Source organism: Erythrolamprus reginae, chromosome 1, assembly GCF_031021105.1.
Source record: "Erythrolamprus reginae isolate rEryReg1 chromosome 1, rEryReg1.hap1, whole genome shotgun sequence".
NCBI classification, from domain to species: domain Eukaryota; kingdom Metazoa; phylum Chordata; class Lepidosauria; order Squamata; family Dipsadidae; genus Erythrolamprus; species Erythrolamprus reginae.
Genome location: NC_091950.1, coordinates 346,600,809 through 346,625,575, shown reverse-complemented (window position 1 = coordinate 346,625,575; position 24,767 = coordinate 346,600,809). Strand labels below are relative to the sequence as shown.

The 24,767-nt window shown below is 46.8% G+C and overlaps 1 protein-coding gene across 4 annotated transcripts in view; it reads left to right on the top strand.

Moving 5' to 3' along the window:
• The window catches only part of LOC139157421 (zinc finger protein 318-like), an 84,321-nt gene extending 65,469 nt beyond the window's left edge, over window positions 1-18,852 (top strand). For 3 of the 4 annotated variants that reach the window (XM_070734167.1, XM_070734165.1, XM_070734172.1), the window contains 6 exons: window positions 1,100-1,199; window positions 1,492-1,646; window positions 3,830-3,929; window positions 4,225-4,379; window positions 12,147-12,246; window positions 17,788-18,852. In XM_070734167.1, coding sequence (XP_070590268.1) covers window positions 1,100-1,199; window positions 1,492-1,646; window positions 3,830-3,929; window positions 4,225-4,379; window positions 12,147-12,246; window positions 17,788-18,389 — 1,212 coding nt within the window. In that variant the 3' untranslated portion in view covers window positions 18,390-18,852. The remainder of the gene's footprint in view (window positions 1-1,099; window positions 1,200-1,491; window positions 1,647-3,829; window positions 3,930-4,224; window positions 4,380-12,146; window positions 12,247-17,787) is intronic. The other variant, XM_070734168.1, reaches the window with a different exon arrangement.
• Window positions 18,853-24,767: the final 5,915 nt, after the last annotated feature.

Genomic DNA, 24,767 nt, shown 5'->3' with positions numbered 1-24,767 from the left:
GCGCCGGCTTGGCTTCCCTCGCCGCTGCAGCCAACGCGCGCTACGATCTTCCGGGCCAGCCAGGCTCAGCGGATCAAGCCCGGCTCCTCTCGGCCCAGCATCCCGGGCCAAGCGGCTGCCTTCCGTGACTGAGCCTGGCTCGCCCGGAAGATCGTAGCGCACGTTGGCTGCGCTGGCGAGGGAAGCCAAGCCGGCAGCAACGTCGCCGCCGCTGCAGCCAACGCGCGCTACGATCTTCCGGGCGAGCCAGGCTCAGTCACGGAAGGCAGCTGCTTGGCCCGGGCTGCTGGGCCGAAAGGAGCCGGGCTTGAAGATCGCAGCGCGCGTTGGCTGCGGTGGCGAGGGCTTGCGATGGAGGATGGAGGAAGCGGCCATGGGAGGGCGAGCTGCCTCAGGGAGGAGGATCGGGCGGGACCAGGTGGGGGCTGGAATTTCTCCGCTGGGAAGAAGCGGCGATGGATCATCCGTCTACCTCTGTTGGCTGCTCCGGGCCAGGGCGAAGGGCGGGCGAGCGGCGAAGGGCGGGCGAGCTGGTGCTGGGGAGGGCTTCTCGCCCTCCCGCCAGCAAGAGGGGGAGCGAACGGCGTGGGCGGGCGAAGGGCGGGCGAGCGGCAGCGAGGAGTTTGCATGGGCGGTGGGGAAACTCCTCGCTGATGCCAGCAAGAGGGGGAAGACCCAGGGAAGCCGCCCAGCAGCTGATCTGCCGGGCGCCATCTACGCATGCGTGCCCATAGAAAAAAAGGGCACGCATGCGTAGATGGTGTTTTGACTTCCGGGTTGAAAAATCGCAAATTACCCTGTTCGCAATGGTCGGGGACGCAATAACCGGGGGATCACTGTACTTCCCAGCAGAAGATAGTTATTGCTAAAAAACTTTGATCACTGAAAAAAAACAGATGGAACATATAACAAAAGAGATGCTATCTCTGATAAAAGCTAAATTTGCACAATTATTCAAATGATTACTCAAAAGTGATTATTCAAATCGCTTGAATTCATGGTTGCAATGTACATTTCCACACTGATTTTTGCAATGTTGCTTTAGCTTTTGCTAGGGAAGATGGTGGTTTATACCTGTTTTTTCTTCAACATTTTTTAGGTAGTAGAAGAAATTGAAAAGTTGAAAGCTGAACAACATACAGGGAAAATAACCCTACATGAGCTCAATACTGAATTAAACAGACTTTCGAATCAAAAAGGTACTGTTTCTTCTCATACCCCATTTTTTCTGGGATATTTTAAAATAAAGTTTCATATCATATAGTCAGCTGGATTAAATGGGTTATGTTTGTTTCCTTTCTATTATAAGCATCTCAGAATTTATTAGGTGCATCGTATATGTGTAAAGGCAACATTAGCTTGTTTTACACTCTGTACTTGTTGTGACATTTGGGTGAGTCTTGCTATTTAATAACATTAATGATTAAAGTCATTTGCATTTGGGAACATAATTTTGTTGGCTTTTGTATTCAACTACTTTGTTTGGTTCAGGGAAATTGCTAAGGAAAAAACAGAGGAAGAAGGATGGACATAAAGATCCCTTGCCAATACAAGTCAACCAATTGCAAGACAACATTGCGAAGGAAATAGTTCAGCTGAAGATGAATGCTGGCGCTTCAGAGAAGAAACAATCTGAACTTGACAAGGTAGCCCAGATCCTGGTTACTGATGCTAACGTATTGCATGTATGAAAGAAAGGACATTTTTTGCCCTCTATTTTTAAGAGAGTGTGGGTGTGTGCATATGCACGTATATGCTTCGCCTTTGAGGCTGTGTTGACTAGCTGGACAATTCTCTGCAGGTTTCTAATGTTGTAAATATGGTTTTGCCATTGCAAAACTGGTAATTCCAGTTCTCCAAAACGAATTTTCATTGGCTTCACCAGTTTATGATCTATGTTGCAATTAGTTTCTCTATCTGTCTCTTACACACACATAGACACAACGTGTGCGTGTGTGTATGATATTTACTAAAAGCTGGTTTTAAGGAACTCTCCTATGTACCTTATAGATTTTTTAAAATGTAGGAATCAAAAATTAATAGTGACAGATTCCAGGAAATGAGTCCTAAGCTTATGGAATCTCCTTGACAGCCATTGCAAGGGACCAGTGTTTATGACTACTATGGTACAGAGAACCATTGCAATGCTACCTATGGAACTGGATCCTGTTCACGGACTGTGAGTTTGACACTCCTGTAGTGTGTACCATAAGCAAATTCGGAAAATCTGCCATTTTAGAATAGAATAGAATTCTTTATTGGCCAGGTGTAGTTGGACACATAAGGAATTTGTTTCTGGTGCATAAGCTCTCAGTGTACCTACAAGCCACAAGTAATAATAATTTTAAAATGTAAGTATTATAAATTATTGATACAACACTCAGTAACAGTCATTGGATACTAAATAATCAACGTAAGTCATAATAGAGTATTTAATAGAAATAAGCAGCGTAAAACATGAGATACAACACCAAAATTATAGTCATAAGAATCTAATCCAACTCTGCTGAAATTTCTAGTATGTATGCTCTATTGAAACAGTGAAATCTTCGCTTGCTTGGCCATGTTGTGAGAATGGATGTTGGGCGGATTCAGAAAGATCTCTTTTATGGTAAACTAGTGCACGGAAAGCGCCCCGAAGGAGACCACAGCTGCGATATAAGGTTATCTGTAAGAGGGATTTAAAGGCCTTGGGAATGGACATTAACAGCTGGGAAACCTTGACTGCTGATCATTCAGCTTGGAGGCTAAAGATGCCGCATAGCCGTCTCCATTTCAAGGAGACACTTGTTCGGAAGGCTAAGGCAAAGAGACAGTCCCGGAACAAGCGAAATCCGGAGGCCAGGCAAAGGACAGAATGGATCTGCACTCAGTCTGAAAGGGACTGCCACTCTCAGATTGACATTTTTAGCCACCCCTAGATACTGTTCTAGGAACTCTTTCCAGAACACGATACCATAGTCTTTCAAGACTAAAGGTTGTCAATGAAGAATCTAAAGAAACCAGAGAAGGACAGAGAAGAGGATAAGTAATACAACCTTCTAGCTTTTTTGACATTCTAGGGCAGTGATGGCAAACAAGCCATTGCCCTAGCTCAGCTCCAACATGCATGTGTGTTTTGGCCAGCTGGTTTTTGGTTTGCACAGAGGCTTTGGGAGGGCATTCTAGGCTTCCAGAGAGCCTCTGAGGGGATGGGAGAGGGCATTTCTTCCTTCCCCCGGCTCCAGGGAATCCTTTGGAGCCTGGGGAGAGTGAAACACGAGCCTACTGGCTTCTCGGCGGCCTCCCGAACGCCGAACTCGGAAGTTTGGGTTTGGTGTTCGGGTTCAGGAGGACGCTAGGAAGCCCCCCGGCTATTTCAAAAAGCGACAGCCGGGCGGTGGGGCTTTTCGGTGGCGGCGGGTTCGTAAGAAGAAAAAAGTTCGTAAGAAGAGGCAAAAATTTTCTGAACCCTGGGTTCATATCTCGGGTTGTTCGTAAGACGAGTGGTTCATATCATGAGGTACCACTGTACATTATATCCTGCATTACTTGTGACTTACTTAAAATTTACCTATGTGCTACATAGTACTTCCCAGCAGAAGATAGTTAATGCTAAAAAACTTTGATCACTGAAAAAAAAACAGATGGAACATATAACAAAAGTGATGCTATCTCTGATAAAAGCTAAATTTGCACAATTATTCAAATGATTACTCAAAAGTGATTATTCAAATCGCTTGAATTCATGGTTGCAATGTACATTTCCACACTGATTTTTGTAATGTTGCTTTAGCTTTTGCTAGGGAAGATGGTGGTTTATACCTGTTTTTTCTTCAACATTTTTTAGGTAGTAGAAGAAATTGAGAAGTTGAAAGCTGAAGAAGAAACAGGGCAAAAAACCCTACATGAGCTCAATACTGAATTAAACAGACTTTCGAACCAAGAAGGTACTGTTTCTTCTCATACCCCATTTTTTCTGGGATATTTTAAAATAAAGTTTCATATCATATAGTCAGCTGGATTAAATGGGTTGTTTGTTTCCTTTCTATTATAAGCATCTCAGAATTTATTAGGTGCATCATATATGTGTAAAGGCAACATTAGCTTGTTTTACACTCTGTACTTGTTGTGACATTTGGGTGAGCCTTGCTATTTAATAACATTAATGATTAAAGTCATTTGCATTTGGGAACATAATTTTGTTGACTTTTGTATTCAACTACTGTACTTTGTTTGGTTCAGGGAAATTGCTAAGGAAAAAACAGAGGAAGAAGGATGGACATAAAGATCCCTTGCCAATAAAAGTCAACCAATTGCAAGACAACATTGCGAAGGAAATAGTTCAGCTGAAGATGAATGCTGGCGCTTCAGAGAAGAAACAATCTGAACTTGACAAGGTAGCCCAGATCCTGGTTACTGATGCTAACGTATTGCATGTATGAAAGAAAGGACATTTTTTGCCCTCTATTTTTAAGAGAGTGTGGGTGTGTGCATATGTGCATATATGCTTCGCCTTTGAGGCTGTGTTCACTAGCTGGACAATTCTCTGCAGATATGTAATGTTGTAGAAATGGTTTTGCCATTGCTTCTTTCTAGGCCTGAGAAAGGTAATTCCAGTTCACCAAAACGAATTTTCATTGCCTTCACCAGTTTATGATCTATATTGCCATTAGTTTCTCTCTCTGTCTCTTACACACACATAGACACAACGTGTGCGTGTGTGTATGATATTTACTAAAAGCTGGTTTTAAGGAACTCTCCTATATACCTTATAGATTTTTTAAAAAGTAGGAATCAAAAATTAATAGTGACAGATTCCAGGAAATGAGTCCTAAGCTTATGGAATCTCCTTGACAGCCATTGCAAGGGACCAGCGTTTATGACCACTATGGTACAGAGAACCATTGCAATGCTACCTATGGAACTGGATCCTGTCCACGGACTGTGAGTTTGACACTCCTGTAGTGTGTACCATAAGCAAATTCAGAAAATCTGCCATTTTAGAATAGAATAGAATTCTTTATTGGCCAGGTGTAGTTGGACACATAAGGAATTTGTCTCTGGTGCATAAGCTCTCAGCCACAAGTAATAATAATTTTAAAATGTAAGTATTATAAATCATAGATACAACACTCAGTAACAGTCATTGGATACTAAATAATCAACGTAAGTCATAATAGAGTATTTAATAGAAATAAGCAGTGTAAATCATGAGATACAGCACCAAAATTATAGTCATAAGAATCTAATCCAACTCTGCTGAAATTTCTAGCATGTATGCTCTATTGCAGTGATTTTCAACCTTTTTTGAGCCGCGGCACATTTTTTACATTTACAAAATCCTGGGGCACACCACCAACCAAAATGACACAAATCTAATAAATAAATAAATAAATACATACATACATACATACATACATACATACATAAATAACCCCCTCATATATACAATCCCATGTAACATCCTCTTATAAATACAGTCAATCATCAATCATCCCTCCTCAAATTTATACCGCTCTCTCATTTCTGGGTACTTCTCCTGTCTTTCCCCCTTTTCTCTCTCATGTTTCTCATTTCTCTCTCTTCCTCCCTTTTTCCCTCATTCCTTCTCCCTCTCACTTCTCCTCTTTTTCCATCCCTGTCTCTCTCCCCCCTTTATGCGTGTGTGTGTATACACACTCAAACCATTTCCAAAACCAGTTGAGGGATGGGTTTTTTTCCTCTTTTATTCTTTTCAAAAACAGGTGTGGGCTGGGGGGGGTTTCTTATTATTTGGGTGCTTTTTACCATATGCTTCAAGAAGCACCTCTCTCTCTTTTGCTCTCTCTCGTTCTCTCTCTTATTTTCTTTCTCTCTCATGCTTTCTCTCTCTTGTTCTCTGGCGGGATTAGTCATCTGTTGTCCTCCTGATGCTGCTGACGTGGTGCCAGGGACAAAACGCCCACCCACTCCTGAGGGAAAAGATGGACTGTTTGGGATGGGAATTAGCATCTCTCCCGTGGCGTTAAGTAGGCAAGGCAAGGCAGAAACTCGCCAGACGCGGAGCCCAAAAAAAGCGCCTCAGGAAGGCAGGAGCGAAGCGCCCCCAGCGCCCGCTCGCTTTCCAACGCTGCGCCCGTTGCGCCGGGCTCTTTGCCTGAATCCGCCTCCTTTCTGAGGCTTGAGCGAACCTCCTTCGACGGCAGCCGGGGGGTCGGCTTCGCCCCCTGCCCAGCCGAAAGTGTGCGTGTGAGGGGGGAGAGCTTGCTTCTGCAACCGCATGGCCAGAGAGAAGCGGGATAGCAAGGCAGCGGCATTCTTCTGCCTGGACTGGGCGCTCTGCTTGTTTTTTCCCGGGCTTCCCGCAGCATGTAGGTGGCCGAGAAGACCGAGCGGGACTGTGAGAGGGGTGGGCGTTCCCACAGCGCTCGGAGTGGCTAGCGGACGGATCGCCAGCGCCGCTGCAGCCACAGCTGTGGGAGGAGCCGCGCCCTAAGAAAGCCGTAGAGAAGAGGATAAGTAATACAACCTTCTAGCTTTTTTGACATTCTAGGGCAGTGATGGCAAACAAGCCATTGCCCTAGCTCAGCTCCAACATGCATGTGTGTTTTGGCCAGCTAGTTTTTGGTTTGTACAGAGGCTTTGGGAGGGCATTCTAGGCTTCCAGAGAGCCTCTGAGGGGATGGGAGAGGGCATTTCTATCTTTCCACGGCTCCAGGGAATCCTTTGGAGCCTGGGGAGAGTGAAACACGAGCCTACTGGGCCCACCAGAAGTTGGGAAACAGTCTGTTTCTGGCCTCCAGAGAGCCTCTGGGTGGTGGGGGAAGCTGTTTCATCCTCCTCAAGCATTAAATTATGAGTGTGATAGCCGGTGCGCATGCTCTTTCAGCACCTGAGGGGGGAAAAGTTCACCATCAGTGTCCTAGCCCATAGAGAGTGTTGTGGGAATTAGTTGTTCAGCTGTTATAACATGGGAGAGAAACTGTCTTTGTGTTTGTTTGTTTTGCCATTCAATGCCCTATAGCCATAATGGCGAATCTATGGCACGCATGGTACATGGACCCATATGTGAGGGCACTTAAGGCATTTCCCTATGTCAACTCCAGCATGCGTCTGCGCTCTGGCCAGGTGATTTTCAGCCTCCTGTTGGGGGGGGGGGCTGTTTTTACCCTCCCCAGACTTCAGGAACGTTTCCGGAGCATGGAGATGATGAAAAATGGCCCAATGGGCCTACCGTAAATCCGGAGTCTTCAGTGAGATCTGTCCACATGCCCAGGTAGGGCATTGCATTATGGGCGTAGGCACATGCATGCACGCTATTGTATCCGTCCACACCCTTTTGGCACCCGAGCAAAAAAAAGGGTTTTCATCACTGCTCTATAGTGTCGTCTTGAAGGGAAGAAGTTGAATCAGTTTATGTCCAGGATGTGAGGGGTCTATAGATATTTTCGTAGCCCTCTTCCTGGCTCGTGCATTATACAAGTCCTCATTGGAAGGCAGGCTGGTTGCAATTTTTTTTTCTGCAGTCGTAACTGTCATTTGAAGTCTGTGTCTTGTTTAGTTGCTGTGCCAAATCAGACAGTTATAGAGGTGCAAAATAAGCAATAGACAGATTCAGTAATTCCTTTGTATAATTGTATCAGCAGCTATATTGGGCATTCTGAGCTTTCCGATTTGGCACAGGAAGAACATTCTTTACCAAGGATGTCAAATTCAATTTCATTGAGGACCACGTCAATGTTGGGGACGTCTCTAGTATTGGCGCCTGTGGTTACCTGAGTGCTTTTCCAGTGAAAACATGCTCGCGAGCTCCATTTTCGCTGGAACAGCCTCCTGCAACCCCCTGCCAGTGAAAACAGAGTTCAAGAGGGCCGTGTGCCGCCCTCCCAAGCTCCATATTTGCTGGCAGAGGCACTGCGGGCCAGCCCTTCGCTGTTTCCAGGGTGGCTCCATGAGGAAGATCTAAGAACCCCATGGGTTGAATCCAGCCCATGGGCCTTGAGCACTGTTGACTCTGAGCTGCGCGTGTGCGCACGTACACCCCAAAACACTCCCCTGCACACCCTTTTCCAAGGGTGCGGCTTCCCCCCCAGCGCCTCCGGCCCCCTTGTACTCCTTACTTCTCACCGCTGCCACCTGCCCACCCGCCCGAACTGCCTCTCTTTCTCCTCCTCCGCTTCCCGTCTTGGGGCGCGGCTCCTCCCGCAGCGGCGGTGGCGGCTGCAGCTTCTCCTCATCTGGCGACTAACCATTCCGAGCGCTTTGAAAACGCCCGCCCCGCCCCGAGAGCGCTTTCATCCTGGGCTGTCAGCGAGGGGGCTGCAGGAGAGGCGGGGCAGGCGTTCTTCTCACAGCGGAGGCAGGCAATGGAGGAAGAGTAAGTCTGAATCCGATCGAACACTTGTAAGAGCTCACATTAAGACTTACAAAGTGGCGCTCAAGGCGGCAAGATGCGCGTATCATACCGCCTTGATTGCATCAGCGGAATCCCGCCCGGCCGCTCTGTTTAGGGTGACCTGCTCCCTTTTTAGCCAGGGGGGAGTTGGGGAGTCTTTGCAGAGTAGTGCCAAGGATTTTAACACGTATTTCGATGATAAAATCGCTCGGATTCGAGCGGACCTCGACTCCAATTGGAAAACAGAGTCGACAGTCAATGAGTTAGTCGAGGTGACTGGGGCCCGTACTTGTCCATCTGTCTGGGAAGAGTTTGATCTGGTGACAACTGATGAAGTGGACAAGGCCATGGGAGCTGTGAGTTCCGCTATCTGCTTAATGGATCCGTGTTCCCTCCTGGCTGGTTTTGGCCAGCAGGGAGGTGACACGGAGCTGGGTCCAGGAGATTGTCATTGCTTCTTTGCGGAGGGGGTCCTTTCCGGATCCCTACAAGGAGGCACTTGTGCGACCCCTCCTCAAGAAGCCTTCCCTGGACCCAGCCATTCTCAATAACTATCGCCCAGTCTCCAACCTTTCCTTTATGGGGAAGGTTGTTGAGAAGGTTGTGGCGCTCCAGCTCCAGTGGTCCTTGGAAGAAGCCGATTATCTAGGCCCTCAACAGTCAGGATTCAGGCCCAGCTACAGCACGGAAACTGCTTTGGTCGTTCTGATGGATGATCTCTGGCGGGCCCGGGACAGGGGTTTATCCTCTGTCCTTGTGCTTCTTGATCTCTCAGCGGCTTTCGATACCATTGACCATGGTATCCTTCTGCGCCGGCTAGAGGGGTTGGGAGTGGGAGGCACTGTTCTCCAGTGGTTCTCCTCCTACCTCTCCAGTCATCGCAGTCGGTGTTAGTGGGGGGTCAGAGGTCGACCTCTAGATTGCTCCCTTGTGGGATACCTCAGGAGTTGGTCCTCTCCCCCCTGCTATTTAATATCGACATGAAACCGCTGGGTGAGATCATCCAAGGGCATGGGGTGAGGTATCATCAATATGCAGATGATACCCAGCTTTACATCTCCACCCCTTGTCCAGTCAGTGAAGCAGTGGAAGTGATGTGCCGGTGTCTGGAGGCTGTTGGGGTCTGGATGGGTGTCAACAGACTCAAACTCAACCCTGATAAGACGGAGTGGCTGTGGGTTTTGCCTCCCAAGGACAATCCCATCTGTCCGTCCATTACCCTGGGGGGGGGAATCATTAACCCCCTCAGAGAGGGTCTGCAACTTGGGCGTCCTCTTCTATCCACAGCTCACATTAGAGAAACATCTTTCAGCTGTGGCAAGGGGGGCGTTTGTCCAGGTCCGCCTGGTGCACCAGTTGTGGCCCTACTTGGACCGGGATTCACTGCTCACAGTCACTCATGCCCTCATCACCTCGAGGCTCGACTACTGTAACGCTCTCTACATGGGGCTACCTTTGACAAATGTTCGGAAACTTCAGATCGTGCAGAATGCAGCTGCGATAGCTATTATGGGCCTTCCTAAATATTTATTTATTTATGCATGCATGCATGCATGCATGCATGCCCATGTCACACCAACACTCCGCAGTCTGCATTGGTTGCCGATCGGTTTCCGGTCACAGTTCAAACTGTTGGTTATGACCTATAAAGCCTTTCATGGCATCGAACCAGAATATCTCCAGGACCGTCTTCTGCCGCACGAATCCCAGCGACCAGTTAGGTCCCACAGAGTTGGCCTTCTCCGGGTCCCGTCGACTAAACAATGTCGTTTGGCGGGACCCAGGGGAAGCGTCTTCTCTGTGGCGCCCCCGACCCTCTGGAACCAACTCTCCCCAGAGATCAGAGTTGCCCCTACCCTCCTTGCCTTTCGTAAGCTGCTTAAAACGGACCTCTGTCGTCAGGCATGGGGGAATTGAGATATTCCCTTCCCCCTAGGCTTATAAAATTTATGCATGGTATGTCTGTATGCATGATTGGTTTCTTAAACTGGTTTTTTTTTTAACATTACTTTTGGTATTAGATTTGTTCATATTGTCTTTTTGCTGTTCTTAGCCGCCCCGAGTCTACGGAGAGGAGCAGCATACAAATCTAATTAATTAATTAAATAAATAAATAAATAAAGTGTTTTTCAATGTCGGCCGCGTGAGTGCCCGCGCTCCCCATCCCCCTGCCAGCCCGCCCGGAATATTCAAAATAAGAAAGGTTTTTCTGGCAAGGGGGATGGGGAGCGCGGGCACTGACGCGGCCGACATTGAAAATCACCTTCAACGGCCTCCGCTGTGAGAAGAACGGAGAGAGAACGAGAGAGAGTGAGAGCAACAGACAGAGTGAGAAAGAGAGAGGGAGAGACAAAGAGGGGAGAGACAAAGAGGGGAGAGAGAAAGAGAGATACCAAGAGAGAGAGAACAAGAGAGAGAGTGAGAGAGAGAAAGCAAGAGAGAGAGAGAGAAAACAGAGAAAGTGAGAAAGAGAGAGAGCAAGAGGGGGAGAGAGGGATAGAGAGAGAAAGAAAGAAAGCAGAGAGACAAAGAGAGAGAGAAGAAAGGAAAAGAGAGAAGAGAGGAAGGAAGAGAGAGACAGTGAGAGAGCGCAAGCAAGAAAGAGAGAAAGAGATGAGAGAGGAAGAAAGCAAGAGAGAGACAGAAAGCAAGAGAGAAAGAAGAGTGGAAGGAAGATAGAGATTGAATGATAGAAAAAAGGGGAGAAAAAAAGAGAAATGAGAAAATTTTTGAGGCAGAGAATGACAGGAAAGAGAAATAAACAGAGAGAGAAGTGACTCTTGATTTAAAGCATATGGTAAAAGCACTTAAATAATAACAGAAAAAAAAACCCAGTCCTCACCTGTGTTATTAATAGTTGTTTTTGGTTTTGCTGGTTGTTTTAGTTTTAATAGTAATGGATTTTGTTTGTTTTTTAATTGTTAATTTCTTTTAATAAAAAAGAAGGGAATTTTTTTCTTATTTATTTATTTATACATACATACATACACATACATACATACATACATACATACATACTTCAATGTCGCCCAGTCCCAAGGGGACTGCTGCTCAGACACTATACTTTTCCGCCCACACCGAAAAAGAATTAGAGGAAACATTGGCCTTGAGTTTGATACCCTTGGACTTTACTGTTGTCTACTATTGCAAGAGGTGGTAGAATAGGAGGGCTTCGCCTAAAATCTATTGTCTCTACTGTTTTGCATCTATTCAGTTCATGTGTTTCAATTGCACCGTAGGGCCCGTTGTTCAACTTCCCATCTGTATTCATCATCATCTCAAATGAGGTCAATCACAGAGGGATCCTTTGAGATGCAGTCATTGGTATAAAGAGAAAAGAGTAACGGAGAGAGCACACAGCCCTGGAGGGCACCTGTACTAATTGTGCAGGTGTCGGGTGACATTTTGCCTAGCTTTATCTGCTGCTTCCAATCTGTTAGAAAGCTTACCATCCAGTTACAAATGTGGGGAGGCACAGCTAGCTGAATTAGTGTAATGAGAAAAATTTGTGGAATGCTGAGCTGAAGTCTACATAAAGGACCCTTGGATAGTTCCTTGAAGATTCAAGATATTTGATTTGACTACAGTCTGTAAGATGATAGAATACACACATATATGTTTTAACCTTTTCATACTTCATTTGTGATAAGTTGTAGTGGAAAGGGGGAAAACAATTCTTCCACAAACTATGCTGCTGATATCTTCTTTTTTTTTTACTAATCTTAACTTTGAGTAAAAACCAATCCTCTTTTTCATGTATCACTGTATGTTTTTTTCATTATGCAAATAGACCCTGGATCCTTCTAACAGACCCTTGCCAGCAAAGACTCAAAATGAAGCAAAGGAGGAAGTCACAAAAGAAATTGACAAAATACCTGTTCCAGCCCAAGGTATGCTGTCTGTCTTACCTTTAGTTGCTCAAAGCATACTGTCACAGGTCATTGTAATGTTAAACAGTGTGCAACTTTGTTTGTTTGTTTATCAATCAAACTTAGTTGTTACATATCTCAAGATTCTGCGACAGCATTTTTTCTAATTTTTTATCAATCTTTTTCTTGATTAATGCTTTACTTCAAAAGTAAATAGAAGTGGAAAAGAAATTTATATTTGATCTCCCTACTTATTGAAATAACTGTAATAAGGAATGATGGACAAAAGAACTTTTTTATTTGAAATGTCAAATCAGATTATTCTAACAGGAATTGTGTTTAGAATCCATAGTACATTTTGCTGATTATAGTTCAATTGTTGCTTTGTCCTTACTAAAATTACAGTTTCTTAATCAATTTTTGTGACTGAATCTTGCGGGGGGGGGGGGGGGCATTTTAGGTTCTGGATTTCTTAACCCACTCACTAGATATAGTACCGGCCTGGGGTGAGTGCACAATTCCCCCTCAGCAAGGGGAGGGGAATCCGACTGGGTTAGTAGGCACTCCCAAGGGGGGCGTTGGGGGATCAGGGACATGCGGCTGCAGTCATGGCTCCCTCAGTGCTTGTAGGAGTTGGCTGAGGAACAGGACAAACATGCACAGAGGTTTGGGGAGTGCAGGCTGCCCCTGACTCCCGCTGTACAGGTGCCTGCCAGGCCAGTCAGTCAAGGGGTGGACCCCAGGTATTTGGGCCTTTATTAGCCTCACAATAAAAAATGATACAGGCAGTACATAGTGGGGAAGCAAGGAGACCAGCTGCCGCACAGGTTTTAGGTGACTCCTTGACAGCAGTACAGCCAGAGGCGATTCCCTGGGGGAGACACTTGCACACCACTAGGTTTTCACCTACTCTTTGCTACTAAGGAGAAAATCTGGTGGGGAGAGTATGTAGACCTTTTCTCACTATTATATAGGGTTATGGGTAAAAAGGACCAGGAGGAAGATAAAGAACCAGGCCGCCCTAAAGGACAGAAAGTAGAAAAATGTCTTAGCACACGGTTATACTCTTTTATGATCCATCACACTGTGGTGATCGAAAAAGATCTGGCTCTAGTGAAATAGCCGGATATTATCTTGAGCGCATATTATGAGTTTGGAGGAACTGCTTGGCTTCAGTATGATGAACTGAGACTATAGGGTCCAGGTTTTGTGGCTTCAAGCCACTCAGTTGTCTAAGGCTAGTGGAAGTAATCGCACTTCTTGCCACAGAAAAGCAACTCAGCACAGGGACCCTGCCTTGGAGTGGGACAGGGCATTTTTGAGTAGGGAGCAAAGGGTTTTTGCGGATGGTGTGGTGCGGGGGCACCCCACGTCAGTATGCAATAGAGGTTGGGGGAGACAGGCTTGGAAAGGAGCAGAGCAATGGGGTCAGGCAATGGCAGGCCCAACATCGGGGAAAAGGGCCCCATTCCAATTTGTTGAAGGGCTTTAAGGAAAGTTTTAGGATCTCATATGAAGTGCCCAGGAAAGCCTTCTTAACTCACTTTTTGAGGTCAATTAAAGGCATGGAAAGGGTTATAAGAATGAAGATTGATAAGGAGGTTAAAGAAGGTAGAGTGATAGGACCTTTCCAGGCTCCTCCCATCAGTTCATTCAGGTTGTCACCATTGGGCTTGGTGCCCAAGATGATGGAGGGCGAGTTCAGGCTTATCCACCACTTATCCTTCCCCCCCCCGGGGCAATCGGTGAGCGAATTCATACCCAAATCTTTGTTCTCATCATCGAATGCATCATTCGATTCTGTCGTGCAGATGGTACATGCCTGTGGTAAGAGGGCGCTGATGGGTAAGTGTGGCATCAAATCTGCCTTCAGGTTGCTACCTCTTAGGTTTCTGTTTTGAAGGAGGTTTCTATATAGATCCGACTCTTATGGGATGTTCAATATCTTGTGCATTATTTGAGCGTTTCAGTTCCTTTCTGGAGTGGGCTCATAGGCAGTGGACCAGGTCAGAAGCGATAATGTACTATCTGTATGATTTCTTGATGGCAGGGCCAGCCCACAGGGACCTGTATAAGGAGAGAATGTGGGCTTTTAAAGCATTGTGTGCAAAATTAGGGGTCCCCCTAGGGCACGAGGAAACCGAGGGCCCTTTCACAACCATCATGTTTTTGGGCATTGAGGTTGACTTAATGAAATAGTGCTGTAGTTTGCCAGCAAGGACACTGGTTAAATTATGTGGCAAGATCAGGGAGGTTATGTCCACAAAGAAGATAACCCTCAAGCAGGTTCAAGAGTGGGCGGGTTTGCTCATCTTTGCTTGTAGGGTGGCAACCCCGGGTCGCACCTTCTGTAGGCAATTATATTCAGCTATGAGTGGTCTAGAGCAGCGTTTCTCAACTGGTGTGCCGCGAGACACAGCCAGGTGTGCCGCGGAGCTCCTAGGGAAGCTCCAGCTGGGCGGGGCGCTGTGGGTGCCGGGGCGGGCTTTCCCGAAACGGACGGAGAATGCCCTCTCTCGCAGCCCCCTGGCTGAGAGCACTTTCGCTGCGAGAGAGGGCTTTCTCCGTCCGTTTCGGGAATGCCCGCCTCCCCCTCTCGCGCGCGCCGCTCCCCTTTTCTCTGAGCCCTCCCTGGCTTCGCTTCTCAATCATCCCTCTCTCCTTCCGTCTTTCCTTCCCCTCAGCCGTTCTGTCTGGGGGTCTCCCGCTCTTCCCTTCCCCGCCTCCCAGGCTTTGCCTTCACCACCCCTACCCCCTTTTTGGTTGGCAAGGAGTCCTTTGCCGCATCCTGCCGTTCGCACTCGGCTCGAGGCCGCTTTCCCTGGCTGCGCTCTTTCTTTCTCTCTCTCTCTCTCTCAAGTGAGCCGGGGGAAGGAAAAAACAAACAAAAACTTCTTGCAACGGGCCCGCTCGCGCGCTCGTGACCGCGCTCGTCCCTTCAGCAACGAGGGAGGGAAGTCAGAGGGCGAGGGAGCGAGCGAGCGCTCTTGTCCTTGGTGCCCTCTGCAGCCTTCCTTCCTTCTTCTTTGCCGCCGCTGAGGGACGGAGAGAAGGATAGAAAAGAAAGAGGGAGGGAGAGATAGAAAGGAAAGAGGGAGGGAGGAAAGAGGGAGGGAGAGATAGAAAGAAAATAGATAGAAAGGAAAGAGGGAGGGAGAGATAGAAAGGAAAGAGGGAGGGAGGAAAGAGTGTGGGAGAGATACAATGGAAAGAGGGAGGGAGAGATAGAAAGAAAATAGAAAGGAAAGAGGGAGGGAGGGAGAGATACAATGGAAAGAGGGAGGGAGAGATAGAAAGAAAAGAGATAGAAAGGAAAGAGGGAGGAAGGGAGGAAAGAGGGAGGGAGAGATAGAAAGGAAAGAGGGAGGGAGAGATAGAAAGAAAAGAGATAGAAAGGAAAGAGGGAGGGAGGAAAGAGGGAGGGAGAGATAGAAAGGAAAGAGGGAGGGAGGAAAGAGGGAGGGAGAGATACAATGGAAAGAGGGAGGGAGAGATAGAAAGAAAATAGATAGAAAGGAAAGAGGGAGGGAGGAAAGAGGGAGGGAGAGATAGAAAGGAAAGAGGGAGGGAGAGATACAATGGAAAGAGGGAGGGAGAGATAGAAAGGAAAGAGGGAGGGAGAGATAGAAAGGAAAGAGGGAGGGAAATATAGAAAGAAAAGAGATAGAAAGGAAAGAGGGAGGGAGGAAAGAGGGAGGGAGAGATACAATGGAAAGAGGGAGGGAGAGATAGAAAGAAAATAGATAGAAAGGAAAGAGGGAGGGAGGAAAGAGGGAGGGAGAGATAGAAAGGAAAGAGGGAGGGGGAGATACAATGGAAAGAGGGAGGGAGGAAAGAGGGAGGGAGAAATAGAGTGAAATGGAGGAAGATATATTTTTTTTGTCCAAACTTTTCTTTATCCCCCACCCCCCGCCCGAGAGAGAGAAAGAGAGACATAGCAAGAGAGAGAGAGAAAAAGAAAGAAAGAGCTAGCAAGAGAGAGAAAGAGATAGAGAGAGAGAGAAAGAGATAGCAAGAGAGACAGAGAGAGAGACAGAGAAAGAGAGAGAGAGCGAGAAAGAAAGAGAGATAGCAAGAGACACAGAAAGAGAGAGAAAGAGAGATAGCAAGAGAGAGAAAGAGAGACAGAGAGAGAGAAAGAAAGAGATAGCAAGAGAGACAGAGAAAGAGAGAGAGAGAGATAGCAAGAGAGACAGAGAGACACAGAGAAAGAGAGAGAGAGAAAGAGATAGAGAGAGAAAGAAAGAGACATAGCAAGAGAGACAGAGAAAGAGAGAGAAAGAGAGAGAATGAAAGAGAGATAGCAAGAGAGGCAGAGAGAGAGCAAGGGAGAGAGAAAGACATAGAGGGAGGGAAGGAGGGAGAGAGAAAGAGAGAAAAAAAGAGAGGAAGAAAGAAAGAGGGATGGAGAAAGAGAAAGAAGGGAAGGAAGGAAGAGAGAGAAAGAGGGAGGGAGAAATAGAGTGAAATGGAGGAAGAGATATTTTTTTTGTCCAAACTTTTCTTTAGCCCCCCCGCGGTCCCCCCGTTCAGTGTTCCCCAGGATTTTGAAAATATGAATAATGTGCCACGGCTCAAAAAAGGTTGGGAAACACTGGTCTAGAGAGGCCTCACCACAGGGTACGTCTGAGCGCTGAACTCAAGCAGGACTTAGTTACATGGCTGGATTTTCTGGAACGTTACAATGGAGTGGTTTTTGGAGGCAGGAGCGTTTGCTAGAGGCGGAGCTACAGTAAAATCAGATGCTGCTGGAGCATTAGGTTTCATCGTGGTCCTCTGTGATCAATGGTGCCACTCCACATGGCCAGGGAATTGGCTGTCAAGTGACATTTGCAGGGATTTAAGATTTCCTGAATTCTTCCCTATAGTGATCGCTGTGGAGATTTGGTATCAACCCACATACAGAACTGTTCCCTTTTGGTGTGATAATGAAGCTGTGGTCCACATTATTAACACTCATCCAGGAATGAGTGGGTCATGCGCCTGTTTCATTATTTTGTAAGCAAGTGCCTGGACCCCAGCATTTTATTTTTGTCACACGCTGGCATTGAGAAAAGTTTGGAGAGCAGAGGTGAACAGGGCAGTTAACTTGTTGGTGGCAGCTAGCACCCAGACAGCATACCAGTGGGCAGGTAGGGAATTTGGGGCCTTTCGTTATCAGAGGGGCTATGAGCAATTCTGGCCCAACCCGATCTAGCAGCTTCCTGAATTCTGTGTTGGCTGGGTATGCCCAGTGTCAACCTTGGGCAAATATACCACCAAGAGGGGACAAGGCACAGGTTAACTATTTGTTCATCAGGACGGCACACCTTTAACCAGATATCAGTTTTGGGCAGTGGCCAGGTGATGCTGCGTAGATTGGGTCTAGACCCCAACAACTAGGGCACCCATTCCTTCAGGATTGGGGCTGCCAGAACAGCAGCAACTTCTGGTTTTAGTGCTGAGCAGATCCAGGTGATTGGCAGGTGGAAGTTGAAAGCTTTCAACACCTACATTCGCACTCCGAAATAAGGTCCATGTGATGTTCAAGTTTAACACTGTTTTGTTTCTACCTTTTCTCAGACTGTCTTGCGAGTTGGAAGCCCCTGGTGCTAATTTGCGGCAACAGCACACTATTTTGGGCTGGCAGACGAGCAGCAAATTCAGAGTTTGGAACACAGCTGAAGCTGAGCCAATGGGCCAAAGTGCAGTGGCTGAGCCAAAAGTTCATGAGTTGGGAAGAGCTCGTGCCTCTCCTGTTTGACGGAAATTATGTAAAGGTTGCGCCCACATGGCTTGTAATACACCTTGGTGGCGATGACATTGGTCAGATGACGGGAATGGACTTGTTTTTCGAAGCCATGGATGATCTCCAATTGATCAAGGAACGATGGCCAGACACACAGCTGGTGTGGTCTGACCTGATTCGGCGTAAAGTGTGGCGCAACGTTGAGAACCCCGTGCTTATTGATAAAGCTAGGAGACGGGTGAATAAGATGGTGGGAAAGGTTGTCCTGGAACTGGGGGGACAGATTATACAACATCCAGATATCCACATAACGAAAGAAGGTCTCTACAGAGATGATGGTGTACGCTTGACGGATGAGGGTAATAATATATTTCTTTCAGACCTGCAGAGGTGCCTGCAACAGCTGGTGCAGCCTGGGGGAAGTCAGGGGGTCTAAATAGAAATTTGACCCCCTGCTGTGGCAGATGGGTCTGGAATGTGGCAGATGGGTCTGGAACGGGGTGTTTTATTTATTTATTTTTTATTTATTAATTGGACTTATATGCCGATTATGTTAGCAGCCGCTGTGTGTCCTCCCTCAGGGCACCTTTTGGAAGGTGATGGGTTTCCCCTCTTCAGAGGTTCCAGGCATGTAAGGCCTGAGTGATGAAGAGGGGGTGCCCTTGGGGCTCACCTGCTCAGGCCTTCAGAATGGGATCTGGGGGGTGAGCCTTCCCACAGGTCATATGGTGTGGTGGAGATCAAGGGAAGGGCCACTGTACCCTCCCCTTGCTTAGCAAAGAGCTTCACCCATAGTTGCTTAGAAATATTATTTGATAGGGAATTCTGCCCCATTTAGGTTTTTATCTTTGTAGGTCTAAACTATTTGTATCATAATAAAAGTGATCCATTAATAACCAGCACTCTGGTCTGTATGTTTCTTTCCACGTCCAAAGCAAATTAAGACTCCCAGTAATTATCTAGGTCCTCAGCAGTCTGGATTCAGGCCCGGCTACAGCACGGAAACTGCTTTGGTCGCGTTGATGGATGATCTCTGGCGGGCCCAGGACAGGGGCTTGTCCTCTATCCTGGTGCTTCTTGACCTCTCAGCGGCTTTCGATACCATTGACCATGGTATCCTTCTGCACCGACTAGAGGGGTTGGGAGTGGGAGGCACTGTTCTTCAGTGGTTCTCCTCATACCTCTCTGGTCGGTCGCAGTCGATGTTAGTAGGGGATCAGAGGTCGACCTCTAGGTCTCTCCCTTGTGGGGTGCCTCAGGGGTCGGTCCTCTCCCGCCTGCTATTTAATATCTACATGAAACCGCTAGGTGAGATCATCCAAGGGCATGGGGTGAGGTATCATCAATACGCCGATGATACCCAGTTATACATCTCCACCCCATGTCCAGCCAACGAAGCAGTGGAAGTGATGGGCCGGTGCCTGGAGGATGTTAGGGCCTGGATGAGTGTCAACAAGCTCAAACTCAACCCAGACAAGACGGAGTGGCTGTGGATCTTACCTCCCAAGGACAACTCCATCTGTCCATCCATTACCCTGGGGGGAGAATCACTGGCCCCCTCAGAGAAGGTTCGCAACTTGGGCGTCCTCCTCGATCCACAGCTGACATTAGAGAAACATCTTTCAGCTGTGGCGAGGGGGGCGTTTGCCCAGGTTCGCCTGGTGCACCAGTTGCAACCCTACTTGGACCGGGAGTCACTGCTCAGTCACTCATGCCCTCATCACCTCAAGGCTTGACTACTGTAACGCTCTCTACATGGTGCTACCTTTGAAAAATGTTCGGAAACTTCAGATCGTGCAGAATGCAGCTGCGAGAGCAATCATGGGCTTTCCCAAATATGCCCATGTTACACCAACACTCCGCAGTCTGCATTGGTTGCCGATCAGTTTCCGGTCACAATTCAAAGTGTTGGTTATGACCTATAAAGCCCTTCATGGCACCGGACCAGATTACCTCAGGGACCGCCTTCTGCTGCATGAATCCCAGCGACCAGTTAGGTCCCACAGAATGGATCTTCTCCGGGTCCCGTCAACTAAGCAATGTCGCCTGGCGGGACCCAGGGGAAGAGCCTTCTCTGTGGCGGCCCCAGCCCTCTGGAACCAACTCCCCCCAGAGATTAGAACTGCCCCCACCCTTCTTGCCTTTCGTAAACAACTTAAAACCCACCTCTGCCGCCAGGCATGGGGGAACTGAGATCCTCTTTCCCCCTAGGCCTTTACAATTCTATGCATGGTATGTCTGTATGTATGTTTGTTTTTTATATTAATTGATTTTTAATCATCAATACCAAATTACTATTGTACACTGTTTTATTGTCGCTGTTAGCCGCCCCGAGTCTCTGGAGAGGGGCGGCATACAAATCCAATAAATAAATAAATAAATAAATGCATAAGGGCTGATGCCCAATTTGGTTTGATATAAACCCTTTAAGGAGTATAGTAACAGATTTCTAAGGCAGACTAGAAAGCTGGGTAAACAATATCTAGAAAGAAAATTATAACAAACTGTAGCCTATAAAGATCAAGGATGAAAGCTTCCCGTCCAGTAACTATCAGCTCCATTCTCTTCCCCTATCAGCCAAGGTTGGTTCATATAGGAGACGTTCTGCTCAAAACTGTCTTGACCACAAAGGATTCTGCATGTTACAAATGCTGCTGCTTTGCCCCGAAGCAAAGGGCCAGCTGTTAAAGGAGGGGTTGAGAACTTTTGAGCTACCTATAAGCAAAACTCCCACGAAGCCAAGGAGTCGAAGCCACCCGTGTATGCCAGCTACAAGACATTTCATATTCATACGCTCTACGCAATTTCGGTTTTCATGGATCGGTGGACTGAATTTGAACCGTTTCCCTTCATGCCGCCCGCTTCATAAGGAAGAAAAAGCCAAGGCGGAATTCAAATGCTGGATTTCTTTCCTTAAACCTTAAAACACAGATCTTATAAAAGATTCATTTTGGGAAACGCAACGTCTGGATTTCTTTTTGTTGCCATGTTTTGGGGAAATCTGGAATGTTAACTATGTAGAAACACACACATATACACCACTTCTGGGAAATCCTAGCATGGTAAATAGGATTTGACAAGGGAGGCAGCCACTGTTATGATTTCATTGAGAATTGACTGGTGCAAATAAAAATACGAGGTTACACATGGCCTTCCACCCTTCTGAGGTGGGTAAAATGAGGACCCAGATTGTTGGGGGCAATTGTGCTGATTCTGTAAACCACATAGAGAGGGCTGTAAAAGCACTACGAAGCGGTATGTAAGTGTAAATGCTTTTGCTATTGCTATTCCTTGATAAACGTTTTTGGAAAGTTTTGTGTACTCAGCTCTTTATTGTTCAAGCCAATGCTTCTTATGCTGCGGCTGGCAGTATTTGACTTAATTTATACTTCTATGCTGGATACGGGGGTAGGTGGGGGTGGATAAGCTAATCCATATAGGTTCAGCTCATGTTACAGCCAATCTTATGGCATCTTCCTCATAATAGTGAATTTCTTGAACAACTTTCCTCTGAATAGGAAATGGTAGGTGTGTTATTGTACATTTTTTCCCTCTATGAATGTTTTTTGCTCCTGATGCTGTCGTAATTATTTTCCAGTAGACTCTGCTGTTTAGAATGTAGTACTTTTTATACCAACATGAGAGCAATAGCAATAGCATTTAGACTTATTTATCGCTTCAGTGCTTTTACTGTTCTCTAAGAGTTTATCTAATCAGCATACAGTGGTCCCCCGATCATTGTGAGGGTTCCGTTCCAGGACCCCTCGCAATGATCGGTTTTTCGCGAAGTAGCGCTGCGGAAGTAAAAACACCATCTGCGCATGCGCAGATGGTGTTTTTACTTCCGCAGCAGCAGCGAGGAGCCGAAGATTGGGGTTTCCCCACCGCCCACGCAAACTCGTGCCGGCTCGCCCGCCCACGCCGTTCGCTCGCGCCGCTTCCCAGCTGAGTCCTGAAGCCAATTCGCTTCAGGACTCAGCTGAGAAGCGGCATGAGCGAACGGTGTGGGCGGGTGAAGGGTGGGCGAGCGGCGGGCGCGCGGGCAGGCAGGCGGCGGACAAGCCGCTCGCTCGCGCCGCTTCCCAGCTGAGTCCTGAAGCCAATTCGCTTCAGGACTCAGCTGGGAAGCGGCGCGAGCAAATGGCGTGGGCGGGCGAAGGGCGGGCGAGCAGCGGGCGCGCGGGCAGGCAGGCGGCGGACAAGCCGTTCACTCACGCCGCTCGCTCGCGCCGCTTCGCAGCTGAGTCCTGAAGCCAATTCGCTTCAGGACTCAGCTGGGAAGCGGCGTGAGCGAACGGCGTGGGCGGGCGAAGGGCGGGCGCGCGGGCAGGCAGGCGGCGGACAAGACAAGCGGCGGGCGCGGCAGCAGCGAGCAGTTTGTGTGGGCGGTGGGGAAATTCCTCACTGATGCCCGCCGCTCGCCCTGCCGCCAGCAAGAGGGGGAAGACCCAGGGAAGCCGCCCAGCAGCTGATCTGCCCGGCGCCATCTACGCATGCGTGGCCATAGAAAAAAAGGGCGCGCATGCGCAGATGGTGTTTTGACTTCCGGGTTGAAAAATCGCCATATAGCCGTTTCGCAATGATCGGGATCGCAATACCCGGGGGATCATTGTATTGCGTCCAACAATCTGGGCCCCATTTTACCCACGTTGGAAGGATGGAAGGCTGAGTCAATCTTGAACCTGGTGAGATTCGAACTGCCAAATTGCAGGCACCCTGCAGTAATTCCTTCTAACCACTGCACCAATGGGGCTTATCGTAGTATTTAATTCTGAATGCTTCGACTAACAATGTTGCCTACAAGTTAGTACTTGTAGGGGCAAATTTAATATACATTTAAATTAAAAAAATCTAAAGCTTGGAAAAACAATTTGTGGACTGAAGGCTCTTACATAAAACCATTTCTAATTTGCCAGGAAAACTGATTTTTGTATAATGTAAAATTATGTTCCTGAATTTTGGTAGAAACTAGATGGACAATATTATAATATAATATAATCTTAGAATTAGTTAACTAACTGGAAAGTAATACAAATTTAGGGTTATGAAAGTAATTTAGTTATACTTCTGGATCGAAAGCACTGAGGAACGTCCGTGGTGAAAGGATCAGACAGTGACCTTACACACCCAGCCGGGGGGTGGGGGGTCCTTTTGTTCACCCCCCCTTTGAACTGGGGTGGCTGGAGCTGGGTCTCAAACATCAACCTGTTGTTACCTATCATCCCTAGACTTGCAATCCATACTCCTAATTTATAGCAATACTTGTTGAAATTGGCTAGTTAATTTTTTAAAACAAATACTTTTATAGTTTGCATTTTAGGTATTTAATAAGTGTATATTCCACGAACTCCCAGCAACTCTGTGCTATTATATCTTAATGATCATATTTTTAATAGCTTATGGCTGTTTCTGAACAGTTGATCTAATTGCATATAAGTTCAATTTATATGCTTATATGTCCAATGTATAGCTGATAGAGAGGTGTATAAAATGAGACAGAAGGAGGCGAAACAGATAATATATGCTGCTAAAGCCTCAAAAGAGGAAGAAATTGCAAAATCTATAAAGAAGGGGGATAAAACCTTCTTCAGATATATTAGTGATAGGAAGAAGAAAAACTGCAGCGTCACTAAGCTTAGTACCGGGAATAATACATGCATTGATGGGAATAAGGAGATCGCTGACCATTTCAGTAGCTACTTCTGTTCAGCTTTCTCAAAAGACACCTTACAAAATAATACTATAGAGGGATATAGCATTGCTTCCAGCTGCACGGATTCGGCTCCAGTGATCTTAGAAGCTGATGTCTTAGAAGAACTTGAACGATTAAAGATAAATAAGGCAATGGGTCCAGATGGCATCCACCCCAGAACTCTTAAAGAACTCAGATCTGTCATTGCTACCCCCCTGACTGATTTGTTTAACCAATCCCTGTTAACAGGAGATGTTCCTGAGGATTGGAGAATGGCCAGTGTTGTGCCTATCCACAAGAAGGGCAGTAGAGAAGAAGCTAGTAACTACAGGCCAGTTAGTTTGACATCAGTTATAGTTAAAATGATGGAGACTCTACTCAAAAAGAGGATAAATCAGCACCTAAAAAACAATAACTTATTGGACCCAAATCAGCATGGCTTTACTGAAGGCAAATCATGTCAGACTAATCTCATTGATTTCTTTGACTATGTCACAAAGGTGTTGGATCAAGGTGGTGCCGTGGATATTGCCTATCTGGACTTCAGCAAATCCTTTGATACGGTTCCACATAAAGAGCTGATAGATAAATTAGTGAAGATTGGACTTAATCCCTGGTTAGTTCAGTGGATTTCAAGCTGGCTGAAGCGTAGACATCAGAGAGTTATTGTTAATGGCGAGTATTCTGAGCAGAGACAGGTTACAAGCGGTGTGCCACAAGGGTCTGTTCTGGGTCCCATTCTTTTTAATATGTTTGTGAGTGACATAGGGGAAGGTTTGCCTATTTGCCGATGACTCTAAAGTGTGCAATAGGGTTGATATTCCTGGAGGGGTCTGTAATATGGTAAATGATTTAGCTTTACTAGATAAATGGTCAAAGCAATGGAAACTGCAGTTTAATGTTTCCAAATGTAAAATAATGCACTTGGGGAAAAGGAATCCTAAATCTGAGTATTGCATTGGCAGTTCTGTGTTAGCAAAAACTTCAGAAGAGAAGGATTTAGGGGTAGTGATTTCTGACGGCCTCAAAATGGGTGAGCAGTGTGGTCGGGCAGTAGGAAAAGCAAGCAGGAGGCTTGGCTGCATAGCTAGAGGTATAACAAGCAGGAAGAGGGAGATTGTG